The sequence below is a fragment of the Thunnus thynnus genome, chromosome 15 (genome assembly GCF_963924715.1).
Source record: "Thunnus thynnus chromosome 15, fThuThy2.1, whole genome shotgun sequence".
In the NCBI taxonomy this organism is placed as follows: Eukaryota; Metazoa; Chordata; class Actinopteri; order Scombriformes; family Scombridae; genus Thunnus; species Thunnus thynnus.
The window spans coordinates 4,776,558-4,799,123 of record NC_089531.1 but is presented as its reverse complement, the minus strand read 5'-3'; the positions used below and the strand labels follow the sequence as shown (position 1 = coordinate 4,799,123).

The window sequence follows — 22,566 nt, the reverse complement described above, 5'->3', positions numbered from 1 at the left end:
CACAGAGAATAAAACGTTTTGAAATACAAAAAATAATCCATCAGCGCTGCTATAAACAACCTTCTTAGTAGACCGTCATCTTCTTGAAAACAAAACTATAAAAAGGAAGTTTTCATCATAAATAAACAGAAATAATATTGATTATTCAATATCTGAGATAAGATTTACTGTTATGATCTTCTTTCTCCTCAAGATGTCAGAAAGCAGCATCAACTTGTAAATCATGAAAACATTCAAACTCCTTCACTTGCTGCACATTTAATTGTGTTCAAGATTTAATTCAAATGGATTAAATTTTCTATTTTTGGTAATTAATTCTACTCACAATAACCAATAATGGAAAAGAACACATCTCTTAATTTATATACATATTCAGACGCTTCGCTATGGCAACAGGTGCTTCCTGTTTGCTTTCATTTTCTCTAAAAGTGGATTAAAGTGCACCTGCGGCAAACTCAGTTTATTGGAGATGATTTAGCACACACACCTGTTCATATAGAGCAGGATGCCACAATTACAACTGTGTAGAAATAAAACCTTAATATAACCCATTTAGATTAAATCTATAACACAATACAGTGTGCCAAGACTGGAAGCGTCTCAATACTTTCTGACAGTTGTAATTCACAAAAGCAACTGGTAAATCCAGTAAAAGATGGTAACAGATGTGTTACTTTACACATAGTTTCAGTGAACATTAACTGTTTTATAGCTGTGAAGAGAGAAATTTACGCTGATGAAGTTTCCTCAGAGAGTTCACCTCAGGGTGACTGTTGCTGTTGAATTATTCTGTTATTCATTTATTCTCTTTTGTCAGAATCTGTTAGCGGCGCCTGAAATAATTTTGCTTGAACTTCAAATAATAAAGAGTCGTAATGAGAGAATAATAATCCTCCCTTTGGATTTCACTTGTTGGCAGAATTAATAAACCACAGTTGAAGAAAAGGCAATTTTCACTGCAAATTAATAGTCTGTGGAGATTCTTTTTTTTTAACTTCCAACCATCATATCCTGTTTATAAAATCCCAAATCCACAAGATGGAAAAAAAACATCACAAACAGTTTCTGGTGCAGTTTTATATGTATCCTTCCTTCCTACATGTCCCAGAATACCTTTCAAACTACATTAATTGCTCTCAAACAAGTTTAGGAGCAAAGTAAAGATAGCCAGTCGATTATTTGACCATGTTGGAGTGTCAATCAAATCAATCGATCAATCGATCTTGCAGCTGGTCTCACCTTGATGCTGTCGGAGGACTGTGAGTAGGAAAGCGGCCCGTTCAGCAGGCTGCCGCCGCTCACCGTTTTGGCTTCGCTGTAGGAAGCCGGCGACGGAGAGCTGGACGACAAACTCATAGAGCCCAGTAAACTGGGACCAGTGTCCTTACTGGGGAAGGGGACAGAAGAGAGGGAGGAACAAGATATAAACCATGAGGTAAGAAGTTTGGGTGTTAATGAACAACATCAAGTTAAAAAAATGTTTATTTGTTACCATTTCTATCAAAAAATGTATTATTAAAAGGAGGTAAAACTTGCTAAAAACACTAAAATTAGCAGGTGAACGAGGTGAAACTCTTCAGTCTGCTCCGTCATACTCACGGCTGATTGGCTGTCGAGGTCAAAGACAAGGGTTGGCTGCTTTGTGATTGGCTGGCACTGTTGAGGGCGGAGTCTGTTGTGCTGTCTGCTACCACAGCGCTGTAACCTGTGATGTTACGGAGAGAAAGAGAAGAAGAAGAAGCAACCTCGTAAATAAGAAATAGTGGAACGATCAGTGAAATAAGAACAATGTGGAGGTTTAAAACATCCACATTTAAGATTTGATGAAAAACTACATGAGCTGCAAACTATAGTGAAGCATTTATTTGTTTTTTTGCACCTTAGATGTAAAGAAAAAACCTGGAAACACTATAAACTCTTATATTTTGTTTGCTCTAAAACCAAAACCCCCAAAAAGATTTTTCAATAAACTGAACTGACGACTGTAGTTTTACTTTAGAAATAATGATTCAAAGCGACAGCATCTGTATCTAAAGCCATGTGACAGTGTAACGATTGTGTCAAAGGATGAATTTAACTCCAATAAGGGTTTGGATTAGATAACTTGCACTTGAAGAACATCCTTGTGTGTTATTGCTCTGTTAATCGCTTCCTGATCAGCTAATCAATCACATTTTGTGCCTGAAATGTCTAAAGCAGAACTAAACGTAGGTTCTGAGGAGCAACGATCCTTCTCAGAGTTTCCTTTTTAGTATTTTAAACTAATTTTAAACTAACTTTAAGGACTCTCTGCTCGCTGCAGCCTTTGCAGACCTCAGATACTCACTAGTGCTACCGTTCTGCTTCTGTCGGCTCGGCGGCCTGACCGAGAGCGACGAGTTTCCTCCCAGCACTCCGCTCCCTGCTGATCCCGAGCTGCCTCCGTTGCTCCCGATGATTCCTACGCCGCTTCCCGGCGCTAAACCTCCTACCGGGCTCGGCGCTACCAAGGAAGACCCCTGCACCCCCGACTGACCGGAGCCCAAACCCAGAATCCCAGAGCCGACACCGGTCATCCCCGGTGCCGGGCCCAGAAGACCTCCCGTGGTTGACGTCGGCCCGCCGACTGTGATGCTCCCGCTGCCGATGGACCCCACCGCGCTGTTGGTCGTCGTGGTGCTGACGCCTCCCAGAGAGCCCAGTAGACTGGAGCCCACCGCGCCCGAAGCCGCCGCCTGAGCGTAGGGCGCCGGAGTGGAGCCGGACAGGAGGCCCGCCATGGTGCTCAGGGACAAACTGAGGCCTCCGGACATCGGGCTGGTGGTGATGGAGCTGGACATGGCGCTTTTCCCCAGGGAGAGGCCCAAGCTGAGGCCCAGGCTGTTGGAAGTGGGCGCGGGCCCCGACGGAGCCTGAGGCTGGGAGTTTGAAGTGAAGAGCCCCTGTGTGCTGGCGTTGGGGGGAGAGGAGGCTGAGGAGACGGGGTGACTGTTGGTCGAGCTGCTGGGGTTGGTGATAGGAGCTGAGGAGGAGGAAGAGGAGGAAGAGGAGGAGGAGGAGCTAACTGAGTTTTTGGCCTGCTGCTGCTGCTGCTGCTGCTGCTGCTGCTGCTGTGCTGACGGTTGCGGCTGCTGCTGGGTCGCGTTGCTGTAGCTGCCGGCCGAAGTGTTGGAGAGGAGACCCCCCAAGCTGCCTAGATGACTGTTGCCCCCGGAGCCGCAGCTTCCACCACCGGCGATGGTCGCCATAGAGACCAATGAGGAGGAGGAGGTCAGTCCCGAGACGGAGGAAGAGGAGGAGGAGGAGGAGGAGGAGGAGGAAGAGGAGGAGGAGGAAGAGGATAGAGAGGAAGAGGGGTTGCCGTTCTTCACAGGTGACTGGAAGGAAAATAAGAAAACATGAGAAAGAGGAGCTTAATTGATGGACGTGAACTTTACCAAGTAGGAGAATTAATACTGACAACAGTATTAATACAGTTTTGGCTTCTGTCTGGATTATTTCTGTTTGACTGTTTGGTCGTTTAGTCTCTAAAACATCAGACACTTTTCCCAGAAGCCAAGTGACGTCTTTAAATTGCTGGTTTTGTTCGACCAACAGTTCAAAACTCCAAAGTATTTAATGTACATTGATATAAAAGAGAAAAAAAGCAACAAAATCTCACAATTTACAGGCTAAAAATGATCAGATTTTGTCCGTTAACGCATCCAAAAATCAACTTAATTTCAGCGCTTTGTTACAAGGTTGTTGTCATAATTAATTGCAGAATTAACTGGAGTTTTCTGTCTTCCTGGTGACTGCAGACGTGTTGTTGAATTTACCACAGAGAAGCGAAGCAGGACTCACCTGACTAACTTCACTGTCTGTTGAACGTCCCCTCTTCTTGTCATCTTCTGAGTTCTCCTGAAAAACATTTAGAGCAACACTTGTAAGCTTCAATCTAAAGACGAACCAATGTAGATTTAAAAATGTTTTAAAAGAGCTTGTGACTAGAGAGGTTTCTGGTGCAAATCCTCAACGAATTTAAGAACTGAAACTTAACTTTCGCCAGAATTTGAAGGGTGTCGACCAGTTCTCAGTTGTAGAAAAGTGAAATGTGTAAAACTACACCAACTGAACTTCACATATCTTACTGGAATCGTCTCACAAGCTTTCCTTTACATTTCCTTTCATGTCAAAGTATGACTTCATCGTCGGTAGCGCCGATCGACGCCACGCCTCCTATTCAGACGCATCTGAACTATAATAACTACTCTCACTACCGTACCGCGTGTGGGCGCAGAGGAAGAACAGATGATATAATGACAATAAGAGCAGAAGGCAGGGTGCTACGATAGCAGATACAAAGGCAATTATTGTACATTTATATCTTGAAATATTGACCTGACTTGACTTAAAAGTGAGCGTAACAATGGGATGAATCTTCAGACGTCGTTACAACCATTAGTCAACGAAGAGATAAAAGCCTGGAGGGTGTTTTTTGGCTGAGGAAAAGTTTCTTCATTGATTTGTAATAGAGATTTTCACTATTTTAGATCACGTAACGGAAGAGCAGGTGACAAAATGTAGAAAGTATCAACTTAAACTTGGTCCACATGACTTTATTATTCTTTTTAATTCCTTGTAATTGCATGAAAATCTTGCTAAACTCAAATTTGGAGCACCAAATATTTGCAAAACGTATAAATTGCATTGCATTTTATGACCACAAACGAAACTTATTACCACGTTCTGATATTCCAAAGTGCAAGAATGGTCGATTTGCACGTGATGAAACTAGTTTTAAGTGAAAGTTTTCTTACCGTAGTGCAAGTGGCAGGTGAGGGGGGGATGGGTGAGGATGAGGTGGTGGAGGTGGGTGTGCTGCTGGAGTGTTGGAAGATTTCGTCCTCCAAGTGCGAGTGTCCTGGTGGCGAGGTGGCGACCAGTGTCTGAGCTGCAGGGAGACACACAGAGAGAGAGACGCAGAGAAGAGAGAGAAGAAGAGTTCAGAGGCGGCGGTGAGTATGGTCAACAGCTGTGTGGAAAAAACAACATCAACACACTTGTTTTTCTTTTTTAGGAGCTTCATGGTACTAACTTATCTGCTCGTCTGATGGGTTTAATTCTCTGGAAAACTCAGGAGAAGAGTCGCAACGGGTGGTCGGTTCTCTGATCTATTTAATCTGTTCAACTTTTTTTTATAATCGAATAATTGTTGAGTTATTTGTCATGAAAAACAAGTAAAATATTCTCTTGTTCCAGCTTCTTTAATATGAATATTTCTGGTTTATTTAGTCTTAACAAGATGCGTCAAAACGAGACATTTGAGGACGTCATCTTCAGCTTTGGGAAACAGTCATTTTTCACCAGTTTCTGATGTTTTATAAACCAAACAACTAATCAATGAATCGGAAAAATAGTTGCAGCCCTACTCAGGAGACACCGACACTCATGAAGTCAAGACCATCTTCTTCAAGGACGAGTTGACTCCATAGTTCATAGATCAGGATCAGAGTTAATCCGCTGATATTCAGCACAAAATAAGTAATATAACCGGTACGTTTCTTTCTATAGAATTTAAAATGTACGAGTTTCTTGAGGATCAATAAAGATGTGCTTCGATCTGAACTAATCACCATGTAGATGTCGGTGTGTAACACTGATGCAACATTCTTGTGAGGAATTAAAAAACGGGGAGTGATTTGTCCAGAGGAAGCTGAACTTCTTGACAACAGTAAAAGGATTAAACTGACGCTCGGAGCTGCCGACATGCAGAGTCTCCCATTAACCACAGTTCGTCCTTTACTTACGGATGTCCTCCAGATCCAGGTCGTCGTATAGAAACTCATTCTCCTCGAAGTCCGGATCCTGTGAGGAGTCTAGATAGTACTCCACATCATCCTTTGTAATGACAGAACACATGAAAGAGACGGATTAACAGGCGCGTTAATTCATACTGTAAATCTGCACGAGATAAAAGAGATATAAACACGTGCAAAACAACACAAAAAGTGAGCATCTGCAATAAGAAAAAGACATTTAATGTAAAGAAATGCGTCATGGTGGACTAGTGGATAAGATGTATAGATTCTGGGGAGCTTTGTTGCTTGTCTTGCTCCTTTTTCTTTCCTTCACCGTTTCATATCTGCATCTGAATTTTTATCAAATAAGGTTTCATACAGTCTGAAACCTCCGGAGCTCTCGGGTCAGCTGTTCTGGTCTATTTGTGGTTCCTAAAGTTAAACATAGTAAAAGTGCTTCTATACTGCTCACATCTGGAAGATGTAACTTGAAGATTCCAGACTAGAGACACATCTGTCTGCCACGGCTTTTAATTATCTCTTAAAGCTGCACTTCATATTTATTGTCCTTTATGCTGCCTTTTAAAAAAAGGATATGTTCAAAAGTCTGTCTGACAACAACAGTCAGGTATGTTCTTCTTGCTGTAATCCTTGCAAAAATATATTTAAAAGTTCATCTGAAGATAATAAGAGGCTTCAGTTGTCTGAGTTAGTCAAATAAAGTGGATATCTCCCACATTTACAGTCTTTTTAGTAGGAAATTCTGTGTTTTTTGTGTCTCCACAGACAATCAGCTGCAGTGAATTGTAACAAAAAGAGGGAATTTGGCTTTAAAAAGACTGTAACTTTGAAAGATATTGACTTGATTTGACAAATTTGGACGCTGAAGTTTCATATTAGCTTCAAAAAAAACCCTTTAAATGCATTTTTGGCCGCAGAAGGAGGACTGTGGAGGATTTTGTCCCCCATCACTTATATTGTAAGTGCATTATGAAGGGATCTAATGGTCAGTGTGAACAGGAGGAATGAATTATATGTTGATTTGGGCTCCTGACTGCTTTAATGTTGCTTTACTTTTCTCAAATTTAGTGTATTTTATTGTTACATTAATTTTACTTGCATCTTTTAGTCTTGTTTTTATCTCTATTCCTGTTCTCATGTGCAGAAATAATAAGTAAATGTCAGAAAAGTCCACCGAGGCTTTATCTTCTCGAGACATAAACAAACCTTGATCTTCCTGATGGCGTCCACCTGCACTGAGTCGTTGTCCAGCATCCTCAGTATGGTCTCCAGCATCCGGATGTGGTATCGATGCTTCTCGATGAACTTCTTTAACTCCTCGATCCGGTCCTGTTTCTGTGGGAGCAGCGTGCAGTGGGGGGGTGGGGGGGGGGGGGGGGGGGGGGTGTCCCAAAAGAGTCCCAAAGTCAGACTTTAAAAGCTGTTATCTTGTGTTTTAATATCAGGAAGTCATGTCTAAAACCTCTGATATGAGGACGTTTCCTCCTGAACCACAAATACATGAAAACAACCTGTTAAATCTGTTTTATTTGTATGAATTTCACACTTTATCACTCAGACTCTCATCAGTGGAAGGTTTTGACATCCTTGAGTTAGCTTTTATACACAGACAAGAATAAAATCAAGGTATAAAAACACTTTTTAAACTGTAATATTTGGTATTAAAAAGGTAATCTAACATGCTGCGGCTCCACTTTAACGTAGTCCAACGCAAAACACGAATAATCCGATTTAACTCAATTATTCATTGAAATAACAAGAAGCAGAAAAAGGCATTTCAGAGTGAAAACAAGCAGAACAGTTTAACAAAATGAAGTAAAAGCATGTTAAAATTTTAAAGAGTAAAACAAAGCAAAAAAAAAAAAACATAAGATACAGAAGTATATAAAAGGTATAGCACTGTGCTGCTGCTGCTACATGTGCACTTTCTGGCTTAATGCATCATACAGCACGTTCACAGGATCGCTTGTCATTTCAATATTTAATTCTTCGACTCCTCTACGGTTGATTCATACGTGTTCTCGGCCACTTTAATGTGATGCTCTGTTCTTTTCTTTTTTTTTTCTTCTTTATGCACATAATTGACTTCATATCCGAAAGTTTTTCCAGGGAAACAAAACTTGTAAATCAGATCAAATGTGTGCATCTATTCCGGATGCAGACATGAGAATAGAAAAGGAGCACACGTGTAAATCTTCGGCTGAATTGACGTGATTAAAAAAACACCACAGCTGTTAAAAAAAAAAAAAACACTGGCAGGACACTTTAGACATATGTTGTGCATTAGTGGAGGCATCGGAGTGGAAAATATTAATGTGTTTCATCTTAATACATATTAATGCTGCATCAGCACATGTCGGGAACATTAAGATATTTCTGTACTGAGGCTCCACAGGCTAAATATAAACCCTCGACCTGATGATCTGCGTCCAGCGTTGAGTATAAAACATTTTTTAAACCCTTACGTGACACATTTTAAAAATCCTTTAGGTCAAAAACCAAAATAAAGCTTTTAGGAAACAAACTTGAGCTTTATTTCTCTCTGGTTTCAGGTTTATGATCATAGTTACAAGCTTTTTCATCCTGACTGAGCGAGCGAACCGTTCAGCCAGCGATTCTGACCGCGTACAAGCGACTAATGGTGTTTTAAAGTAAACACACGTCAAAGGGAGTAAATAAATAAAAAGCACGATGTCGGTTAAAACCCCTCTCAGGGCGGGAAAAACCCTCCCATGACCCCCCCTTCATTTATAAAATATGTTGATGTGCAAAACAGCCGTTTCCCACTGTGATCAAAAGCCTTTGAACCTGCATTTAAAAGATCATTTAGTGTTTTTATTTCAATTTTATTCACTGGAATTGAACTTTCTGAACTGGTATGTACATGTGTGTGTGTGTATTATTATTTAAAACCTCTACCTTATTATTTAAAGGTAGAGTCAGTCATTCTGAGAGAAAGATTGTTGATATTTAAACTAAACTTCCCTTCGTGCTCCTCGGACAAGCTCTGCTCCCCGAATTCATGGACTCGCATTGCCATGGCAACGACCAAAAGAGAAATATGGTGGAATCCAGAGCGATGCGTCAGCTGTAGAGTCACTTCGGTTCCTCTCACACATTATCAAGAGTGGAAAAAATGTTGTTTTTTTTTTTTTTGGTCTGATGTGAGAACAACAGTCCGTCCACACTCTCTTCTGCTGCTGCTGCAGCTCCTCGGGAAGCTGAGAGGACAACGGCCGGACAAACTTTCACACCTTCACCGAGCTGACTGACGACTGATATTTACTGAACTAAAACAGTTAACATGTTGCCTCCACGGGAAGAAATCAACAGTGTTTGTATTTATTGATTCACTGTAGTCTCCTGGTCGATTAGTTGGTCGATATGCTCTCGTCCGACTAAATTCTCATTGGTCGAATAATCTCCGTGTTCCTCTCATAAGGAGAAAAGTGTGACATCAACAGCCTTCTGGGATTAATCTATCATTTCCTGCAGCGGGAGGGACAGACTAACAAATTACAGATTATTATTCAAAACACCCCCGTTGTCAACCTCTGTGTCGTTGCCTGGGAAACTATTGGTAGCGTAGCTCTGTTTAGGAATAGGACATGTGTAGTATGTTTGCCTAGTGGGCGGGAAAAAGACGGTGGATGCGAGCGGAGCAGAGGAAAAAGGTTAGTGGTGAGTTGTCAGTCTGGCAGTAAACGTCTGTTGTTTCCTCGAGTGCTGGACAAGTGAAGGAGGTTAGCTCCAAAGTTAGCAACAATGAGTTAGCATAACCTGAAGACGCGAAGTAGAGAACGGAGAAATATGTGGCCGCTGAGCTCACTGTGCATCGTTACATCCGACACCCCCCTCCCCTCCCGCCACTAATCTATTAGTTGAAGATTATGTACAATTTCCTGTTCAAGACACATATATAGAGAACTATTTGTGTGATTTTAACAGCTTCCTGCTCAGATTACACTTCACTGAACGTGATAGAAACAGATTCAAAGCGTAAAATAAAATGGAAGCTGTTTGGTGAGAAAACACTTTCTGTGTGAATTAGACACGGCCTCTCTCTCTCTCTCTCTCTCTCTCTCCAGTTCACCAGTCCTCCCACCGTTCAACTGGTGCTGGAGACGGGAGACTGTCCTCACACACGCACGAGTGCTGCTGCTGATTGGCTGGAGGCGCGTTGTGTGGCTCAATCCGAGCCGCTGTGTTCAGAGTCAGTGCTGCGTATGAACGCCGGACAGATAGCGGACCACGAGGAGACAAAACCTTTAATGGTCCTGTATTAATGTAGATCAAGAGGATTCTGCTCAGTTTGTCACGTTTAATGTTATTTTAGGTGCGTATTGGTGAGAAGAAACATTCATATGATGGAGATTTCTCTTTGTATAACGTAGTTAAAGCCTGAAACATGATTCTGTGTCTGCTGCACATATTCCAACATCACTGTCTCCTTGGATAATAACGTTGCTGCTTTTCTCAAAATGCAAATGTAGCAGAAGAAAAAACTGAAAAGTTTTCAACCTTGGAAAAAAAAAGAAAGTCTGACATCACTGCCTAATTCATTATTCCAAATATAATAACAGACACTCAGTAGTTTACTTTGTAGTGAGCAGTTCAGACACTTATGAATCATCCTCGCTTTGCATCATATCTGCCAGCCGTCGCCTGATAGAAACCTGCTCTATACTATAAAAACTATAGAAAATCACCAGACTTTTCCTTTAAATTCATTAAATTCATTTGTTTGGTGCACAGGACAGCATGTAGTCAAGAGTTGAGATGTTAGGGGAGTGCAGCAACCTCTTCTCTTCATCCTTGTATGATGTTGATGTTCATATATATATACTGTACATACTGTATATTTCAGCATTAACCGGCAACCAATCAGGACACTTAATTGGTTTGGGTTGACTGACGCAGGATCATACATATCATTTTGAAGTCTGTATGAAATCTGAAGGTCAAGAAACTGATATCAGCTCTACATCTCCTAGAAGATATTCAGAAGATATCCACTGATATATATCAGTCCTACGCGTTTGGCCGACTGCACAAACAAAAATAAATCCCTCTGGGTCTCATTTATAAAAAAAAAACAAAAACAAACAAACAACACACAAACAAAAAAACAAAAAGTCCTTTGCACATATTGTATGCTCAGAACAGATACGAGCCAATTACAGAGAAACTGAGTCAGCTGCACATATTTTCCTATGACGTCATTTTTTTTCTTGTGTGTATGAGATACGAACACTGTACGACTCAAGATCTGCTTGTTCTTTACTTCTGTGTTTACTGCGCTGTGTCGTCAAGGGTAACACTGAAGAGCATTTTTCTATAAATGAAGCCGCTGGAGAGGACTTAAAAGGGGAAAGTGAGTGAGTGAGAGAGAAATAAAAAAGAGAAGTGGTCAGCAAGGTTGTCCTTATCAGAGCAGAGACAGATGATGAATGGAGGACACACTACCTGACCTCAGAGCCTGAGGGAGGGGGGGGGGGCGGGGGATGGGGAGGGGGAGGGGGGGGGGCTGTGAGGCTGACAGACTGGTCTGTGTCAGCTTATAAAGAAAGAAAAATAACCAGGAGGAAGAAACTAGAGAGAGGAAAAAATAATGAATGATTCAGAGACGACTGAGCACACTGACCTCCTTGTCTCCTTTCTTTTTTCTCGTCTGGACCGACAGAGACTCCACTTCGCTCTCGAACTGGTCCACCTGCATGTTCAAGGTGTCTATCGTATTCTGGAGGAAGACAGGAAGTAAAAAAACAAAGTTAATGTCCACCTGTGATATTAAAAGGATTCAGCTGGTTATTAGTGTTAACTTAACGCCCCCCGAATATTTTGTTTTTGCTGCCCTCTAGTGGTTTAACGTCTCGGCTCGCTGCGGTGATGTAGAGGTGTACTCCGGGACACGCTGACATCACTGCTGGGTGTGGTTACAGACGTCAAACGGGCAACAAAATAAAGATTTTCAGTCTGGTGTTAAAATCAATCAATATGTTTTGGATATTTTGGTAATCAGTTAATTGTTTTGAGTCATTTTTTTTTAAAAGAAGAAATGTAAAAATTCTCTGGTTCCAGCTTCTCAAATGTAAATATTTTCTCGTCGTCTATGACAGGAAACAGAATATCTTTGCGTTGTGGACGAAATAGGACGTTTGAGGATGCCGCTTTGGGAAGCAGTGATCGACTCTGACATTTTATAGACCAAACACCTGATCGATTCATTGAGAAAATTGACAGATTAATCAATAATAATCAGTAATTGCAGCCCTACTCGTGGCACATCGTCAACAGCTGCATATGTCGGTTATGAGCAAGTCGACTAAAGAGTAAAATTATGTTTTTTAGTCATTTTTAAAGTCTTAAAGAAGTAATACTACACAATAATTCACAGGAAAATGAGCAAAAACTAGACAGAAGAGTGAACGAGTATTTCTGCTTTCCTGTCCTGTTAATTGACTCACTAATGACCCCTTTAGATTTCAGATGACACCTTGGTTTAGTCTATAAAATGTCAGAAAATAGCAAAAAAAATGCCCATTACAATTGCAGAGCCTAAAATAAATTTTTTTTAATTAAAATAAATGTGATTAAATGAAATTATTTTAATTTAAACAGCTTTCTGTTCATCAAACAGCCCAAACTCCACATATATTCAATTTACAACAAAACAAAAGAGGAAAATCTCTTTTTTTCTTGATCATCAAAATTTTTGCAGTCAGTCAACTTATTGATTAATTGACTCGTTGTTTCAGCTCTACTTCATATCATTAATTAAAACAAAACTGTCAGGTTGGATTTTGAAGATAATTACACACAAATTGAACTTTACTAGAACAGTCAAATAAGTCAACAACAGTTAAGTGCTCGAGTTAAATGTAGGCTTTAAAATCAGATTAGGTATATAAAGATAACTAGAAATATCAATTATATATTATCTCAATATATCAGAAAGGTCATCAGTGCAGCTCAGAAACAGCTGCTGTGTATTAATGTAAGTGACCGCTGGTTCAGAGCTTTTGTTTTTGTGAAAGCGAGGACGGTGTTTTGTCTTAATTTTGGTTTTGGTTCTGCATTTTTCTGACTTTCAGTTCCAGGTTTTGTTTAAAAAATGTTAAAAAATTCCCAGCAGCAAACTGGAGCTTAGGAAGAGCTTAGAATCACACCAGCACAATAACACACAGGGCTGCAAACTGAACAGAAATGTCACAAAACCACGACCGTCTCTGTGTAAAAAAACACCGATGCTTAACGACGTCACACACAAACTCACCGTTAGCCACGTGCCGACCTCCTCTTTCTCCCTCTGAGCCGGGTCCACCTTCTGGGCCAGTCCCAGTCCTTCTTTTGAATACGCTTTCGTCTTGGTTTCTCTTTCCACTATCTTGAACCGCTCCATTTGCTGCGAGACGGTAAATATATAGACAAGACACAAAAAAAACATTATAAATCCAGTAGCCTTCAGCCTTCGCATCTTTGTGATGAGGAGAAAGAAGATAAAGAAGATGCCTACAAGTTCCAGAAATTGAAATAAATGGGGAGCTTTTTTTCCTTAAAGCATGTTTGTATATATATATTAATGGAGCTTTAAAATAGAAGAACTCAGCAAAGTGATAATAAATGGCAGCTGTGCACTAATGGAGCCATTAAAACCCACTCAGCAGACCAGAAATAGGACCAGATACTGTATTTACTTCTGCTGTATAAAAGTGATGTTAACAGGCCTAACAGGACCAGAGGACAAGGACTCTCTTAGATTTGAACTGTAACATGAATTTAAGACTGACTCATCTTTATCACATCCTCTATCTCTCTGTTTAATCAGCCAGCAGATTGCGATGCTCCTTCTTCTTTCTATACAAGACAACAAACCTCATCCGTTTCCTGCAGGACTCTCGCAGTATGACCGAACATATAATTTCAGGTCAACCGACCAAACCACAGGGGAAAAAAAAAAAAAAGCAACTCATGGAGATCAGAGGGAGAGCTGGCGAGTCGCTCTCAGCTCTCATTGTGCGGGCAGGTGGCTGGCTTTCAGTCCGTCTCAATAACCCTCATCAAAGACTCGTGTGGCTCTGCGGCCTGAGGGACGAGGACGGCTGCGCTAAAGAACAGATGTTTGGATATCGGGACCGGCTCCCATGTCCCCCCCCCCCCGCCCCCCCCCCCCGGCTCTCTGTGAAGAACGATGTAATGAGGGTTTTTTTTTTTATTTAAAGTGCTAATCTGAGAAATTATTTTGGCAACATCTTCGGTCTGTTGGTGTGTTTTTTTTCTGGAACTACACTGGATTTTCTGCTGGTGATGCTTTAGTTTAGTGAAGGTGGCGCTCGCGTGTTTCACTGCTGAGTCACAGTGGTGATCGCCGCTCAGATCTTCTTCTGTTTATTCTTAACAAACCACAGCTGCCGCCTGAAACTTAAAACATTAGTTTTTGTGCATTTTTTCCTCGAGTGTGTAAGTATTCAGAAGGTTAAATCACTAGTGTTTCAACTGATTTTTAAAGTGAGAGAATTACTGAAATATACCTTTATTTACACCTGAATAATAAATAATAAACACATCAGATTACTGGGAGTCAGATTATAAAGAGAGACAAAATTAAAACTTATGAAAAGAAGATCTGGATCAAAACCTGCACGCATCGAAAGATAAACTTAATTTCTGCTATAAATACATTTGTCCAAACAATGTGCTTCATATACTGTAATACTTAACAGTCTGATCCAAATTAAAAGACAAAATATGAAAGATTTTTGTGAATTTTAAGATGTAAATGAAGCTTCTGTTTGAGCTTTGAGGAGGACGATATCACAACTTTTAGACTTCAGAAAGAAATACACCGATACAACAGAGACGTAGATTATGCTGCAGGAGATGATTGATGATTTTAATATTTATTATTTCGCTGTGAAAACTCGTCACTTTTGACTGATTGAATCCAAGCTGTCCATAACTTTCTGTTTTTCTCCATGAAGAATAAAACTACAAACCAGCTTTTATCTCTACAGGAGGCGAGTATTTGATATTGAAACAATAAAGCAGATTTTCCTTTCTCACTACAAAGTGATATTTTAAAAGCTGTGTTGTTTGTTGATGCTCACTACGTCTCGATTTTTGTCCTGATTAATTGTCTTTTGGTTTTTGGTGAAGCCAAAGACAAATTTACTAACAATACTATATTATTCATGTATGCAGGCGCACTTTTTGCTTTTGCTTCTGTAATAAAGGAAATCAACTCTTATACTCTGAGAGAAGCAGGAAAAATTACATTAATAAAACTTTCACACTGCAAAAATACGTTTTCATCTGTTTCTGAATGAAAATCTAAAAGATGCAATTTTTTTGTGTTCTTACTTCACACAGAGCATCATAAATGACACAAATAACACCAGTATATTCACAGTCAATCAATCATAAACTGGTAATCTGTGTGTTCCCACAACCTGATGGGTGAAATGATGCTAAATCTGTGGTGAAAGAAAAAACAAACAAACAAACATTTTTGTTTAGTTTCATAGTTTTCCTGCTATTATTTCTCCTAATTCCAGACAAAAATCTGATAAACACCAAAATTCTGATAAGCTTCAGACATTTTCAAGATCTGGGATTTATCTGAGAGTTCAAAACAAACTCAATCCTCCAGAGTGTAAACAGGTCCTGGAGGGAGTGTTATAATGAACATGATGGACTGTGTGTGTCTCACCTCTCTCAGTTCCTACTCACCGTTTCTATGAGTTTGCGGTTCTCTACTAGCTGCCTTTTGTCTTTGATCTCGTTGGATGCCACCCACGTCTTGATCTGGTCTCGAAGACGCTGAGGGACCAGAAGAAGAGGGAGAGAAACAGAGTGGGGGGGGGGGGGGGGGGGGGGGGATAGAGAGAGATACATCAGCGAACTCTGTGATACATGCAGAAACTTGTCATGGATGGTGAACTTGGTGTCTACGTGCATCACACCGGCTTGGCTTGGAGTTTGGTCCTCATGGTAACACTGGGATGAAGCGCACACTGCTTCTGGCTGACCTGATGATATTTAATACTCCACAGATTTCACATCAGCAAACAATCTCTGTCCTTTCATTCAATTTAAGGGCCCAAAACGTAAGACGCCAGACCTCAACAAGTCAACTCAGGCTGTTTCACTTGCTGATCGGCTGCATATTAAACCCAATTTACACGCACCAAGATTAGCAACTGATTCAGACCAGAGCAAAGGTGTGAAAACACCTTTACAGGTTTCAATATGAAAACACTGGTGTGGTGAGGCTGAATGTTTCCGATGACATGGGTGCTTTCCCAATGACCTCATTTACTAACGCTGCTGCACCTGTGAATTAAAAGAAAGTTAGCGGGTTTCTCACTTTCTATTGAGATCACTATAAACTTGAAGGCTCTCTGTGACATCAGATCAGTTTATTGTTGGAAGAGGCTTCAGCAGGACAGATCTTCACGGACCACAGGGCTTCAACTGCAGTCCTCAGACTGATCACACAACTGACAAATCATTACCTCTTTAAATAATTTAAAATTTGTCCAATATCGCCATTATCTTTAAGCGATGAGTGCTGATTTGTAGACTTGTGAATTACTTATTTAGTGTTGGGGAAGTCCCCGGGAGAATTTACACCAGATTTCAGTGGGAAAACTTTACTACTAAGGTTTACTACTGTACTAACCTGTAGCTTTTTAATCTCTTTCTTGAGGTCTGCTTCATACTTCTCCTTCTGGTTGGCGTTGGCTGCATTGTGAAGCTGCAGAGAGGATGAAACAGAGGAAGAAGAGTCAAACCAGTTCTCAGCTAAAACAATACAAAATTCAACATGTATACTGTAAATATTTAGTCTGTGAGAAGCTTTACCAGCTTCTCTTTGTTCATACGCTTAATATTAAACTTCTGTGATATGTTTTAACTATCAATTAACTAAATCTTTTATCGATGTCTGTGGGCAAATTAGGTTTTTTGCAGCAGACTACGTGGGAAAAAAAGATAAACATAAGAGCTAAATGGGTTATAAATTACGCTATAAAAGTCATACAAGTATAACATGTACATTTGTGGGGTAATACAAGCCACTGGAAAGTCAAATAGACTTGCGGTGTTCAGCCCACACAAATAAATACAGGATATAATGAAGGAAAAAAGGACAACTGGGTGACTGAACCACTAACGACTTTCTGCCTCTTTATTAGCAGGACAGATCTGCGCTCTGGGCTGCTGTTAGCTGAGAGCCAAGCGCTGTTTTAACAAGAGCCATATGCACTCAGTTTATTATCAACATCATTAGAACTGTACATTCTGTTGTGGCCGCGGTGGGACTTATTTCCATCGCCGCAGTCGACTACAGAAATTAACCTCAGAGGCAGATATGGCCGGAAAAAAGGATTTAACTACTGAAACTTTGGCATTTTGTGACTGGAAATTTTCACTTAGCATAAAAACACAACATTCACTCCTCTAAATCTCGGAAACGTTCAATGATTACCTGCCACATATAAATGTAAAACCTGTAGCCAAAAGTTGGCGGCATTTTGCATACATGTTTTATTTAAGGCTGGCAGTAATGATTGATAATCTGTTGATTACTTTCTTGATTAACTGATTAATCATTTGGTCTATAAAACATCAGAAAACAGTCCTAAAGCTCAATGTCACATCTTAAAATGTCTCGTTTTATCTCACAAACAACCCAAAACCCAAATATATTCAGTTTACTACAATGTAAGAGCAAGAAAAGCAGCAAATTTTCACATTTAAGAACCTGGAAAAGATAGTTAGTTGACATTTTTGCTTTAAAATTTACTTAAAAGATGACCAAAAGAATTTTCAACTAATTTTCTGTTGATCAACTAGTCGATTTTGCCGCTCAGATCAATGATGATGATGATCTCTTCTTACCTTTTGCCAAATATCTTCAAACTGTTCAACACCTTCCGCTACTTTTTTCAGACATCGATCTATTTCACCTGGTGGAGAAGAGACAAGATGATACAGCCGATCACATGACGGTGAATAAAAATATGTTAAAAACACAAAGAAAACTTTACTTTTTTAAAACTCAGAACAGATCTCTATAAAGCCAAGAAGACGCTGTCTGGATTAAGCCTGATCTTAACCCCAAATTGTTTGCTGAATTTCTTTCAGATCAGTCATCTGAAGTGCAGTTTGAGGGGGGGTCATGACACCTGATTAACTGCCTGAACGATCAATGTCCACAGTCTGTTTCACGCCATTTAGTGCCAATATTCATGCACATATATATTAAATTAATACGGCTCCCTTCCTCTTTTTCTGAAAAATTAATATCAGCCGATATATTATATTAATGATAGTATCTGCCTTACAAAACCACTATCACTTGGACTCAAGTGATGTGATAACTTTAGGGCTGGGCAATATGGTTAAATTCAATATCACAATATTGATATTTCCCAATTTTCATATATGAGGGGGGACCCAAAAACTCCCAGAAGCCATCGATACAGCTTAATGCTACGGTGGAAGAAACACACTGACAGAAAATGACTACAGGAAATATTTCCAGGAATGGAGAAAGTGTTTTTTTAAACTATTTTGGGCATTGTCATACATCACCATATGGTAATTATAATCAAATTACTGTGTGATGGAGTGAACTATGCTTCACTGTTATGCAAAAAGTGATATATCATTTAATTCAGCTCAACTGGAGGGAATAAAATTCAGGATTTCTTTTTGGGCAAACAACTAAACAGACGAGAACAGACTGCGGCTTTGACTAAGTTGTGTGAACAAACTCCAATTCTGACCTTAAACAGCCTTGACGTTAAGATACTGCTGCGGTTGTGTTATTTTTAGATAAAAGTCTACCTCCTCTGTAATAATACATTACAATTTGACAGATCCTAGTTGCTGTTTGTGCTTGATCTTTTCTTCTTCTTTCTCAAAGAGATTTTAGGGGAGATACGTGCAAATGTGGGTTTTTTTTTTAATATGACAGCCGTTCACTATGAGAAGTCACAGGAGCGCACGTGAAGGGATGAGTGATGCTGGCAGAGAATCATGAAGGCTGAATCCTGTCAAAAACGGTGTTTTCAGCCTGCGATGACAAATGTCAGTTGAAAATAACATCAAAGTAAAAGGACTCTGAGGAACATTTCTGTGGGACAGAGCTGAGCCTCAAGGTTTTCTCTCTTTACACAAAAGTCTGGGTCGTGTTACGAGTATTCTTCGGCCAGGTGTCGAGCGTCGGATGCGGTATGATCCAGGTACAATGAACTGCTACAGACATCAGCAGTCATGAGTCTCCCTGGTACAGTCGTACTGTTTAAAATTTTACATAAAAGCGCTGAGAAAAGAGCAGCGGAACAACAGGCCCTCACTGCTCACACTAGACACAAAGCGTTTCTGTCTGAGGCCTAAAACATGTACTGGTCTCTGTGAAAATGTGCTGGTGAAATGAAATGAATGAAAATGTGCACAGATGTCAGCCAAAAGACACGGACACAATGTCCCCCTTTGCACAAAAAACCCCCCGAAACAGCAAAAGAGGAAAACTCAAATAGGAGAGGGCGATATGGATAAAATCCTTTATCATGGCATAACTAATTTTATATTTTGCAATATTTGTATACAGTTCAGAGATTAAGTGTTTGGATAGTTACACATTTAATTTGAAAAAAAATAATGGATACTTATATTAAAGTGCCATGTCTCAGCTTTAATTTGAGTGGGTTTAGGAGTAGTTTTAGAAAGAACTGTGACCCTTTTAACACATAAGTTTAGGGGTTCAACCGTAATTGGACAAATACACATGAAGTCAAACAAGATCATGTTTAATGTGCTGAAACACATGAAGCATGAAGAACAAAAACGCACTGAAAGCGATAACTGACTCGCCTCATTTGACGCTCCTACGTCAAACCGCAGGCATCAAGATTTGAAATGCCGACGTCACACAACCGACACGCATTAGTCCTGTTGTTCTTTGTGTTTAATGTTCCTGCTGAATTAAGTTGGATGTAATGAATGAATGAAAAGGAGAAATGCAGAGGAGGAAAATGAAACTAAGAGCGTCTGTTTCCACGGTAAATCATCTGTTGAGTGTTTGCTGGTTATTTGTTTCTGCTTTAGAACGTAATCCCCATGAAACAATCAGAAAATAATGTTTTATTTCGGTCATTCACTGCTTTGTTCTCTTGGCTTGCTCTCTCTCTTCTTTCAGCTGCAGAAAAACAGCTTTGGTCGCTGGGTCCTCAGTTGATGCTCCAGAATCAAAACAAGGTCGGAGTCGGTGCGCCAAAGCAGTTTGATGCACCTCATAATGCTTCTGGTGTGCGTTCGGCCATTTAAAACAATAAGGGTGCTTCAAAATGTGCATCAGATGCTTTCAGGACTGTTTATCATTTACATTTTCTAAAATCTAATCATTTGAAACACTGTTCCTGGATAAAATAAAACAAACTGATGCTTGAAAGTATATGCAAAATTCATCAATTTGTAATAGCGAGGAGCACATTTTACAAAATGCTTATGCTGTTTTCTACATGCCTGGTTTTATCTGCTTAAATTGTGCCAGACTGCAATGCTGTTGTGGTCCTGCTTGATAACAAGGTGACTTCGAGCTTCCTGTGATGGTCTTTCACTAAACTGATGGTTCGATACATGTGACTGTGTTCAGCTCTCAGTACTTCTGTAGCTTGTAACTGAATCTCTGTGGTTTGGAGTTTACTTTCAATCCTACACTGCTGTTCATACTTCCAGCCTTTTACTGTTTATTGATCACTTTCAGTTGTATCAGAGTTGCATTAATGTACCGCTGCTGCAGACTGAATATTTCCTGCTGCTGCACCAGCAAACCAGAGTCTTTCATTGTGAACACTGAATTAGCAGAACTTTGCTAGCAATGCTATTCTTCAAAAAAAAATAAGTTGTCTACATGACAAAATATGGACTATTCTGCTTTATTTGGTCAGTAGACCAGTTTTAAATATTGCAGTGAGCTGAGGGTGTAAAGATAGAAGGTGTCGTATCCCTCTGAGGCAAATCTGTGATGTTGGGTTATATAAATAAAATTGAATTAGCTTGACTTTACGATCATGCTGAAACTGCAAGTTTCTGTTCACCCCCAAGATAACTGTTGTACATTTTGTTGGGAGTTAGAATATAATCTAAACCCACTACTGAACCCAAAATGCAAAGTGTTGAAGGAGACGGAGCTCGACACTGATGCAGAAAGAGACGCTGACACTGGAAATCTGTGCATATCAAAATCAGCTGAGGACAATCTGGACTAAGGCCGTATTCAGACCAGATCTGGCATTGCGGTGAACCTCCTCCGGGTTGTGCGGAGGTGTGGGGGGTGGGGGTGTGGGTGTGTTAATTTGTAACCGCAGTGAAACAATCACAAAATAACGTTTTATTCCTCTCATTCACCGGCTTTCTCACCGCCGCTGCTCCCTCTCTTCTTTCACTCTCCAGCTCGGTCGACCATCGCTTCTCTCTCACTCAAACATTTACTACAAGGCTTGTTGCTCTTAGTGTATGACAGTAGTTAACATATTTTGCAGCTAATACTGCACACTGACTTTTCTCCCCACATAGATTAGGGCAGTTTCAATTTCTATTCCTTGCATAGTATTACTCACAGTATAGTAGGAAGAGAGATTCTGTCTCAACCTCTCCTTTGATAAAGTGACCACAGCCTGACCTCCCTGTGGAGCCTGTTCTGCTTGTGGCGGCTTGTTTCTATGTCCCGGCTGTGTCCATTCAGTCTGCACATTGTCAACATTTTCCTTAGTTTTCCATCAGTCACGGTGGTCAGATACCCTGCCGCCATGTACTCTCTGTTTAGGCTCAGATAAAATTTGAACTTACATTGTGATTCGGTGGTTTCTCTCCAATATTTGATATAATTTTCTTTTTGTTTTGAGATGATTTCATTGGGCCAGATTGTTTGGTGTCTGTCCTGAAGGCCTGGTGTGTGTGGGCAGAGCTTCAGGACCAGCTGGCAGAGGAGACTCTTATCTTTGTTCAACTCTTGGCACTGAAGGGCTTTGTACTGGCAGGAGTGGGGGTCGCTACATTGGAGGTGTTTATAAAATTTGATGGATCGCTTTTGAATTTTAATAACTGAAGAGTATTGGTCACGTTCTGCCCTGCGTGCATTGTTAGCTGAGTGTCTGTGAGCATGTTTTTACACAATTCTGCATGCAGAGCTTCCAGCAGATGGTTTTTTTTTCCCATTTTGGGAGGTCTTGGCTGGTTAATGGACCCCACACTTCACTACCATATAATATTATTGGATCTATTACTGAATTTAGAATTTTGAACCACCTCCTAAGTCGTAATTTTTCTTTTGATGGCATAAAAAGCTCTTCTTTTGATGAAAAAGGGCTCAGAAATCAGTCAGAAAGGCCTAACTTTACTTTTAACGATATCAAACCAATAGAAATGCCCTCCCCTCTTCATAATAACATCTGCTCTCCCTCATGGCAGCTCTGATCAGTCTGAACGCCGGCTGTGATTGGCCACCGCAGCGTGACGCCGGGTTGCATTTCTCCCAATAGTTGATTCTGGTTCAACTGTCTTGCCGCAGGCCTTTGTGGCACCCCTGCAGCCTAAACGCACTACCCCCCATTCAAACAAATGGGAGGACTGACGCCTGATTTGGTGTAAATTCAGCCTAAGGCTCAAATTCAGCTTTTTCTACACATACTCTGCTTCGCTAGAGAAGGTAAAAAAGTGCTCTCGGCTCCATCGTGTTTTAGTTGAAGCTACAGGAACCAAAATCTGATTTATTTCT

The 22,566-nt window shown here is 40.4% G+C and overlaps 1 protein-coding gene across 2 annotated transcripts in view; it reads right to left on the bottom strand.

Moving 5' to 3' along the window:
- Positions 1 to 22,566, bottom strand: part of LOC137198277 (CCR4-NOT transcription complex subunit 3-like) — a 36,728-nt gene that overhangs the window by 6,158 nt on the left and 8,004 nt on the right. Inside the window, exons 3-14 of one of the 2 annotated variants that reach the window (XM_067611986.1) lie at positions 17,682 to 17,749; positions 16,462 to 16,536; positions 15,510 to 15,599; positions 13,057 to 13,185; positions 11,425 to 11,520; positions 6,987 to 7,109; positions 5,769 to 5,859; positions 4,779 to 4,912; positions 3,823 to 3,879; positions 2,327 to 3,356; positions 1,600 to 1,705; positions 1,240 to 1,387 (exon numbers count right to left, since the gene is read on the bottom strand). In XM_067611986.1, coding sequence (XP_067468087.1) covers positions 1,240 to 1,387; positions 1,600 to 1,705; positions 2,327 to 3,356; positions 3,823 to 3,879; positions 4,779 to 4,912; positions 5,769 to 5,859; positions 6,987 to 7,109; positions 11,425 to 11,520; positions 13,057 to 13,185; positions 15,510 to 15,599; positions 16,462 to 16,536; positions 17,682 to 17,749 — 2,147 coding nt within the window. Of the gene's footprint in view, positions 1 to 1,239; positions 1,388 to 1,599; positions 1,706 to 2,326; positions 3,357 to 3,822; positions 3,880 to 4,778; positions 4,913 to 5,768; positions 5,860 to 6,986; positions 7,116 to 11,424; positions 11,521 to 13,056; positions 13,186 to 15,509; positions 15,600 to 16,461; positions 16,537 to 17,681; positions 17,750 to 22,566 lie in introns of both variants that reach the window. The other variant, XM_067611985.1, reaches the window with a different exon arrangement.